Source organism: Sciurus carolinensis, chromosome 11 (assembly GCF_902686445.1).
Source record: "Sciurus carolinensis chromosome 11, mSciCar1.2, whole genome shotgun sequence".
NCBI lineage: Eukaryota > Metazoa > Chordata > Mammalia > Rodentia > Sciuridae > Sciurus > Sciurus carolinensis.
The window spans coordinates 19,277,094-19,287,558 of record NC_062223.1 but is presented as its reverse complement, the minus strand read 5'-3'; the positions used below and the strand labels follow the sequence as shown (position 1 = coordinate 19,287,558).

General features: G+C 33.8%; 1 protein-coding gene across 1 annotated transcript; it reads left to right on the top strand.

The window, feature by feature from the left end:
- The first annotated feature begins 9,200 nt into the window (after positions 1-9,200).
- Positions 9,201-10,187, top strand: LOC124959114 (olfactory receptor 8K3-like). The gene has a single exon (XM_047517753.1). It carries the CDS (start codon positions 9,201-9,203, stop codon positions 10,185-10,187), a length of 987 nt encoding a protein of 328 aa, XP_047373709.1.
- Positions 10,188-10,465: the final 278 nt, after the last annotated feature.

Sequence of the window (10,465 nt, the reverse complement as noted above, 5' to 3'; positions counted from 1 at the left end):
TATTATAGGATATGATGACAATAAATTATGTAATTGCCAATATACACTGTAACTTGAATTGCTTTAACCTTGTACTGCTGCCTCTATGGGACAGCAAGAATCAATGTGCAGTTGTCACAGAACAAAGAAGCATTAATAATAATTTTCAAACCAAAAGTTTTCTGTAGTAAATGACTAATTGCCACTTATACTTCAGATATTAATTTGTATTTATTTTAAAATCTAACTTAGATGCCGTTCCCAGAAATTCTCAAGATAGCCTAAATTCTCCTCCTCTCTTTGGGTAAATTTTATTTTAAAGTCAAAGACTTTCTTTGTTCACTATTTGTAGTTTGATCTACTACAAACCAAATACCTTATACACAAAGATTGATGTGTTCAGGAAGCATGCATTACTAACTCATTTTATAAAGTTTAAAGGAAATTTAATGGGAAGTGACTGATACAGTGTTTTAGATGGTACTGAACAAAATGGAAATAGAATTGAGAAGTAGCAGGATGACACTTACATTTTTACTTAAGTTTGTTAGGGAAGCCGGTTGATCAGTTGACTTTCAAAGGCAGAGTTGAGTGAGTGGGATGTATTCATAGCCAAGGGCAGACTGCTGCAGGGTGAGAGCTCCATTAAGGCAGAATTCCTTAACACTGAGATGATTGTTTCATTCAGGAACATCAGCAAAAAGGTGGCTGGAGTATAAAATATGATTAAGAAATGGGAAGCAATGATAGATATATGATGTAGAACTGACCAAGTGATACCATCTAGGCTATTGTAAAATTTGTCCTTTTTTCTGGTGGATAAAATACACTATGTATAAATTTTAGCTTTGAGATGCAATCTACCTTTGGATAACGGATAGCTGGACTACTGTTAAATAACAGACCAGGGAATACTGAGGACTGAAAATAGAAAATCCTGTTGGAATTTATTTATAACAGTTTCAGAAGTAGATACAGTCTTAGGCCAAGTTTGGAACAGGAATGAAAAGGGATGAGAATCTTGACATTATAAAAAAAAAAAAAAAAAAACTCAGTAACATTCGCACACCTTGATGTGGGTGTGAGAGTATTGGCAAAGAAGACTATTTTTAAAAGAATATTTTCATGATGCAAAGAAGGCTATTTTTAAAAGAATATTTTCATGGTGCACCTTGATATATGTTGAGTATTTCTTTCTGCTACCAATCAATATGGAGAAATGGAAACTTAGTTTAGCCTCCCAACAAAACAAGAAAAACAAAAACAAAGCAGAACAAAACAAATGAACAACATATATGGTACATTTATTTTTAAAAACTGACACCAGGCAATTAAAGGCAGTTTCTTCAAATGATAAAAAACAAATGAAATGAGTATTGTTATTTCTTGGCTTAAGAATGTCTGAGGGATGACTAGAAAAATACTGAGCTGAAGATACAAAGTGGAGAGCCTGATAAGAACAAGCCAGTCAGAGTTCACAAAATCGTAATAATAATAATAATATTATTATTATTAATAATAATAATACATAATGCATCAGAGAGAGAGGAAAAGGGCATCCCATTTTGGGATAATCATCTTCAATTATTCATGAGGTGACTGATTATCACATGCACACGGCAACCACCCAAGATTGAAGAGAACTAATCTAAACATTGAAGAAAGCAGTGTCCAACACTCATAGGCAATATGAAACGGGGAATTACATATAGCACTGAAAAAGATTTACTCCATTAGAGCAGTATAATTTGCCCTAGAATAATCACTGCTCTAGACTCATTTAAGAAATCATGAAAGCAATATCCAAAAGGATTAACTTGTTTCCAACTGACTGTATCCCTGAACAAAGCTCAATTATATTTATAAAATATAGAATTATTCAACATACACAATTAATAACCACAAAGTGTTGGACATATTTTATTATTTTCAAGCATATAAAGAATCTGGAAAATATAAAGCATGCTGAGCCAAATAATGAAACAGAACTGACCAAGGGAGTTTGTGATGCAGCTCAATGTACAGCACTTGCCTAGCTTATATGAAGACCTCACCTAACACACACACACACACACACACACACACACACACACACATACACACACACACACATAAACACACACATGACCAAGAACTGACACATATTACTACTACCAAACAAAAGTATTTAATTTGTATGACATTTATACTTCCAATATTGCTAGGTAGAGACACAAAGGATATTAACAATAGAAATTGAACTGTGAGGAATAAATGTAGAATGCACAAGAAGAAAAGTGTATATTGGTGTATTTGCAGCAGATTAAATGCTGTAGAAGAAACATAAGCAAGCCTAGCCTGTCAATACAAAAATGAAAATGTCAAAATGAAGCCCAGGGAGCTAAAGGTATGTGAAGAAAGAGAGAGGGGAGAAACTATATATGCTGGTTGACAACTTCAAGCAGCTGAGCACACTTTTAATTTACTTTCCTGAGAAGACTAAAATGATTTAACATAATTATAGGTGACAGTTTCATAAATGTTAAAAATGTGAATGTATGATCATATCACAATGAATTCCACTCATTTATATATATATATATGCATACACATACATATATATGTGTATATATGTATATATTTATATGCACACACATACATATATATGTGTGTATTTCACTTATATACATATGTATAAAAATATATAATATACCAATTAAAAAAAAATAAGTAAACAGAAAGAAGACCAATAGAGTTGAGGAAGGTAATTGGGAGAGGGCAAAGAGGAGGCAAGGGGGAAGTACTGCTGACTTAAATGGCATATATTACATTCTATACATATATGAATATGTTAAAGGGAACCCAGTATTATTATTTCAGGATCTATTTGACTCTTTATATTTATATGTATATTGGTACACCAATATTTGGGCCATACACATCTGCAGTCATTATATATATATATATTTGGATGGCTTTCTTAATATAAAGTGAACATTTTCTCTTCTGATTAATTTTGGCTTGAAATTTTCACACTTCTCAATACTATCATCTCAGAATTAGGATTTCATCAAATGAATTTGACAAAATCCATCATATTAAAAATATTGAAAAAGCTGGAGAAACTAGGGATACAGGGAGCTTACCTCAGCATTATAAAAGCTATAGGACAAATTCAATGCCTATAGCACACTGAATGGAGAAAGGCTGAAAGCCAGAAAAGTCAAAGTCAAAGTTCTCTGTATACTGATGACATGATCCTATGCAAAGAAGACCCAAAAACTCCATCAGAAGCCTTCTAGAGCTGGTACACAAATTCAGAAAAGTAAAAAGATGCAAGACCAACATCAATAGTTGAACTGCTTTCCTATGGTGCAATAATCAACATGCCAAGAAAGGAGACAGGAAAACTATCCCATTCATAATAACCTCAAAGGAGAAAACAAAAAATCTTTGTAATAAATCCGATCAAGGAATGAATGACTTCTACAATGAAAACTATAGAACACTAAAGAAATTGAGGTAGAACTTAGAAGATGGAGAGATCTCCGATGTTCTTGGATAGACAGAAATAATGCTGCTCAAAAGAGCCTTACTACCAAAAGCACTATACAGATTCAATGCAGTCTTCATGAAAATACTGAAGACATCCTTCACAGAACTGCAAAATGGAATTCAAAACTAATTTAGAAGCATAAAAGACCCAGAATAACCAAGACAATTCTGAGCAAGAAGTGAGGCAAAGGTTTTACAATTCCTGATCTCAAGTTAGGATACAGAACCATAGTAACAACAGCAGCATGATATTGGCACCAAAGCAAACATGAACAATGACATAGAAAGAAGACACAGAAAGAAATCCACACAGATGCAATCATCTTATACTCTATACAGGTGCACAAACTATACTTTGGAGAAAAGATAACATACTTAACAGGTGGTTTTGGGAAAATTGGAAGTCTTATGTAAATAGATTCCTGTCTTTTACCCTGAACAAAAGTCAACTCAAAGTGGAAATACTGGCATTCTTATAGCTCACTCAGAGACTTTTGAAAGCACTGCTTCCTTTTGTACCAAGATGGATACTCTTTTTGTTCCTTTATCACATAAGAATTCATTTGTGCTCACATTCTTAAGTCACTGTAAATAACAATTATGTACTGTACATTTCAAAGTTTGACAAAAGCATTTTGAAAGTTTTAACCACATAGAACTGATAAATGATTTAAAACATTATTCAATGTACATATTATATGGTAACCCATTAATAATGTGCAACATTTTATGGTTTATGTACCAGTTAAAATAAAGGAAAAAAGCTGTAGTGTTCCAAACACTTTGATTCCACTCCTGGTGCATTATCTTGCTTCCTAAGCTGCACCTTTGACCTCATAGGGAAGCCCCTCTGAAAGGTTAGTAGAAGAGATGAATCAGGTGTGGGTTAGTGATTCTTCTACCCACCTGATAGTGGGCAGCTACAGTGTTGCATCAACTTACTGGAACATCTCTAAAGGACAGTCATAAAGTAGAATCTTCTCAGCATGAGGAACATTGGATAGTGCACTTTTTCTTGGAAGGGGAAATTGACAGATATATAAGTGTATATCAAATCAAGTATGGTAGCACAGATGATAGCCTGGATGATAGATAAAAGACAGAAATAATTTCACTTGTAAATTATAGACAACATAATGTGGACAAGAAATACAGGGATTTAACTCTCCAAAATAGTAAAAATAGGAAGATATTGGTGTCTCCTGTAAATACACAACAAAAGGTGAACTAAGCAGAGAGGATTTTGATAAGTCTTTGGCATGATCTTCTCTATGGATGTCAGTTAACCTCTATCCTCAGGAAAGAGGGTTCATGAACACAGTAGTATTTTAAATCTCAATATCGTAAAGACTCAGCCATAGTAGTAAGTAGGTGGGAACACCTTGAAGGGCTGAGGCAATGTTCTCCAGGAGAATAAATATGATCTGAATCAGCCCCAACATATGGTGCTTCTTTTGAATAGACAGAAAGCAGTGGTCCAGGATTCAAGAGATAGTAACATTCATTATTATCCCTTGTGAACAGTAGCAAAATGTTTGGATCATATTCCTATGCTTTTATGCTTTAGTGATCAAGAGGTCTTAGATAGGGAGGAAGGAATTCTTCCCCTAGGAGATAAGGCAATTATTCCAATGAACTGGATCTTAAGACTCATTTGACCACTTTGGGCTGCTCATACCTTTGAATGCACAGGCAAAGGAATAAGTTACAATGATGCCATGGTGATTATTCCTGACTTCTAAGGAGGAAATGGATTCCTAATCCATAATGGGGGTAAAAAAATTGCAAAATGGAAGACATACCCAAAGGCTTCTGTTCATATTATAATGCCTGTGGTAATATGGGCACATATTAAAGTCAAAAGAAAATTCCAACACTTTAATATGAAGAACTCCTAATGTTCCAGACCTTTCATAAGTGAAGGTTCGTATAACCCCAATAGGGAGGGAATCACCACCAGTTGAGGCACTAGTGAAAGACAAAGGGAATATTGAATGGTTAACAGGAGGTAATTAAAAATACCATATACTATAATTTATCAGTTATAGTAATAAGGGTTGTGATTTCCAGGAGTATTTCCCACTTTTCTTGTGAATATGTGTGTTTACAAACACACATACACATATTTTGAGGAAAGTATCTGTTTTCATTAATTTTGTATCCCATTATCATTCAATAAAAGGTGAATTACCTTATATCCATCCATATTTAAGTGATGTTAGCTTTGCATCATAGTACATTAGGTGTGGGTTATAGGTGGAAAAGCAAGCATAATGGAAGGATGTTACCTCATCTTCTGGGAAAGGAATTCATGTGTTTTGAGTTGTAAGTGAGATTGTTAAACCATCTTAGGCAGAATTAGGATATTGGTATTGCCTTTAATTGGAGATAGAGTATGTTTTAAGAAGTTGCATATGGGAATCAAGTTGATGTGAGGGCTAATTTTATGTATTGAGTTAACTTGGCTAATGAATGCCCAGGTTGCGAACAAAATTGTGTTTGGACGTGTCTGCGAGGGATTGTTTCTAGAAGATATAAACATTTGAATTGTTAGACTGTTGAAGTAGATAGCCCTCTCTAAAGGGAATGATATCAATTCAACTCACTGAGACCCTGAGTATAGCAAACAGGCAGAGGAAGGAACGTCTTGCTCTCTGCTTGAGCTGGGTCATCCATTTTCTCTTACCCTCAGCTATCCTTCCTCCCACCTCAAGAGTTTTTCATGACTTTAGTCTGAGACTGAACCTACTAGCATTGGCTTCCTTATTTCCAAACTTCAGGTTTCACTGGAACAAGACAGGCTTTTCTGTATCTCTAACTTGCAGGCAGTGACTCATGGGAATTCTTATCCTCTATAATTGTGTGAGCCATTTCCTCATTAAGACTTCTCTCTCAATGCACATGGGTTCTGTTTCTCCAAAACATCCTCATTGATACACCTGTGGATAAAATTGTCTATGACAATTAGGGAACAAGTTCTAGAAATTCCGGTAAGTTCATTTAGGGATAATCAGAAAATTGCTTGTCATTTATTTAGGGCTTCTCAAGTCTCAAGAGTTTAAAAAATATCTATAAAATTTTCTCACTGGACCATGTGAGAAACATTTGACAGAGCCAAGATAGAGATTTCATTACAGGTAAAACACAAAATGTTTCACCTGATGCCATGTTTTGGAGATATTCACAAGTTTTCAATAACATTTGCAAATTTTAACTTTAATTTGATGTCAAAACCGTAGCAAAATATTATTGTTCACTTTTAACTCTGTGATTTCCACAATTGAGTAGTACTTTAGTAGAAATAAGTCCTTTCCTTTTCTATTATATTAATATGTTCATGTTTTCATGAAGGTGATGAGCTAAATGCTCATAAGCATCCTTGAAAAATCATCATGGTATTACTTAAAACTCTTTAAGTTTTATTTGAATAATTTTATCTCTAACAGAGACCAAAACTGAGACCAAATGAAACACAGCTAGGGTGTTTTATTTTACTTTATTTTTTTAAGGTCAGGCTTATAAATCTGAAGGGATTCATTTGGATATCCTTTCCAATAGTTATCAATTACTCTATGATTTTTTTGTGAGACTTTTAGAATATTGTCACATTTAATGATTATTTAAGTAGATATGTGGATCTGCTTCTATCTTCACATCTTGAATAGTACAGAGGGAGTGTCTATCTCTCATTCAGCTGTGAAACACAACTGGGAGGAGTCTTTTAAGTATTCAATTATAGTTTAATGGGACAATACTCAGAATGCTCTGAAATTTGCACAGCGATGTGACAAAAAGGAAATAGAATATTTTAGAGTATAATTTTAAAAATAGCAGTGATCAGTAATCATGGGAGATAATAATATATGGAAAAGTAGTTTCTTTCATTTCATTGAACTCCATAATCAGTAAGAAATAGCACTTTGTGCAATCTACTATTCTTTTACTTTTCTTGCTTGCAAAACAAAAACAAAGCAAACAAAACTTAGATTTATATGTTATTTTGTTGTACATACTGCAGATTTCTCTAATAATATAATCTGACACACATTCCCAGATTTATTTATTTATTTATTTATTTATTTATTTATTTATTTATTTTGGCAGGGGGAGGTGGTGGTGCTGGCAATCAAACCCAGGGCCACATGCATGCTAGGCACTCTCTCTCTGGGCCTTGTCCCCAGCCCCCCAGATTTCTGATATAGGAAAGGTGTATTCATTAAGGATGGATAGGATAGCAAGAGGTCTTGGGCAATATTTTAATTGATTTAGTTCAATTAACATTTAATGAGTTCTATATTTAAGGTGATAAAGTTGTGAATTATTTTTGCTTATAGTAAACTACAAGATTTCTGTTAACTGCAACTTTCATTATAATCAGTATAATTTCTATTTCTTTCTCTACCTTCTTTTGTCTTCTTGGAATTATTTATACATTGACTCATTTAATTTACATTCCTTCCTCTCAAAAATTATATGTGTGTGTGTGTGTGTGTGTGTATACCTATATACATACATATATACATATAAGCACATACATATGTATATGCACAAGTATTTACACATGTATTTGTATAGATATATTTATATGTGCCAATATATATGTGTGAATGAATAATAAGTTCTAGGTAACTTATGTTACTTGCCCAATTATTAATTGGTATATAAATAAAATATAGCATCAATGCTATCTGCATACTTGTATATATTCTGACATGTTTTTCCATGTAAAGTCAAATAATCCACACTGTGATGTCTTCTTATTAAGACACCTATGTGATATCTATCAAGCAGATTGAAGCTGAAAAACTTGTGGGCCTAAAGGCTTTCACAGGCCTCTCTTGGAGGAGAGGTTTCTATGCATTTTTGCAATACATGCTTGATAATATTTTATATCATCAAATTGAATATCTCATATTATCATAGATAATGCATAAATGTCACTGAGATAGAAATTATATAATTGACAAATACAGCACAATAAATAGTATACCTTTATGCATATCCATAATGCACTAATTTGAAAAGCAATTAACAATCCAAAAGAATTACTAATTGCACTTTAAATTATTTGAAGGAATTTAATCCAATTTATAGTCAATAACTAAATTGCCACAAAGATTTTTTTCCAAATATTTATTGAAATATGTGTATTTGATGTATTAAGCATGGAGTAAAAGGAATCATTACACCAATAAAGTAGTGAGAGGATAATATAATAAACTCAAAATTTAATTTTATGTCACCTTTTAAAATATATACATATGTCTCCTTTTACATTCTTCTACCTATCTGTATTATTGGGGTTTCTCAACAGTAGTCCTAATGAGGTTTTGGGCTAAATATTGGATATAGTAAAATGTTTAACAGTTCAAATGCCCTCTAACCTTTGGGTACCAATTGCAGACCACTACAAAGGTGGAACAAGAAATATTCCTAGAATATATTCCTAGATATTGGAAATAAAAGCAGGTCAAACTGAACCACCAATTTGTCTGAGTGTATCTATAGTACCATTTAGATACATTTTCAATTTATAAATGTGCTTATTTTCAAATATCATAAATTGGGGAGTTAGGGTATGTCTTATTTACACAAGCTTACATACCAAAAATCTCCCAAGTCATAATTCAGAGGAGCTATTGACTGTGCTGATGTCTGTATCCAAATAGGTTCTGTGATAATCTTTGATGGAAAAGCAAAATCTCACGGTGGTGAGTGAATTCATTCTGATGGGTATCACATCGTGCCCTGAGCTGCAGGCTCCACTGTTTGGGCTCTTCCTCATCATCTTTGTGGTCACTGTGCTGGGCAACTTGGGCATGATCATCCTCACCAAGGTAGAACAGAGCCTGCAAACACCCATGTACTTTTTTCTGAGACACTTGTCTGTTACAGATCTTGGTTATTCTACAGTTGTGGGCCCCAAAATGTTAGTAAATTTTGTTGTGGATAAGAATACAACATCCTATTTTTTGTGTGCCATGCAGCTAACATTCTTTCTTGTGTTCATCATTTGTGAACTTTTTATTTTGTCTGCAATGGCCTATGATCGCTACGTGACCATCTGCAACCCTCTGCTCTACACAGTCATCATGTCTCAAAGACTATGTCAAGTGTTGGTTGCAATTCCTTACCTCTACAGTATATTTGTTTCTCTTCTAATCACCATAAAAATTTTTAATTTACCTTTTTGTGGCAACAAGATTATAAGTCATTTCTGTGACAGTCTCCCCTTGTTATCTTTGCTGTGCTCAAATACACATGAAATTGAGTTAATCATTTTGATTTCAGCAGGGTTTAATCTGGTTTCATCTCTTGTGATACTCCTGTTTTCTTACCTACTCATCATTGTAGCTATTTTCAGGATGAACTCTGCTGAAGGAAAGCACAAAGCTTTATCCACCTGTGGATCCCACCTGACAGTGGTCATAGTGTTCTACGGGACTTTGATATTTATGTATGTACAGCCCAAGTCCAGTCACTCCTTTGACAGTGATAAAGTGGCTTCCATATTTTACACTCTGATCATCCCCATGTTGAATCCCTTGATCTACAGCTTGAGGAACAAAGATGTAAAGTGTGCCCTAGAAAGGATGTGGAAAAATTTATGTAATATTGTTTCTAATATTCTCAATATGATTCTTATCAATTTGATTATGGACATAAAATTTTAGTCTGTGTGCATCCAGAGTCAGTGGCAAGAACAAATGCATTCAACCATGTATCCATGTGTGGTCATATATTCTAGATTCTTTTACCTACTCTAAAATGAATGCTTTTAAAAAACAGCAGTAAAAGGACTGAGGATATACCTCAGTGGTAGAGCACTCTCCTATCATGCATGAAGTCCTGATTCAATCCCCAGTACTTCAAAAATGAATGAATGAATGAATAAATAAATAAAATGGTAACATATATTTACCTTCCCTGAGAGAGGTCAATGAATACATAA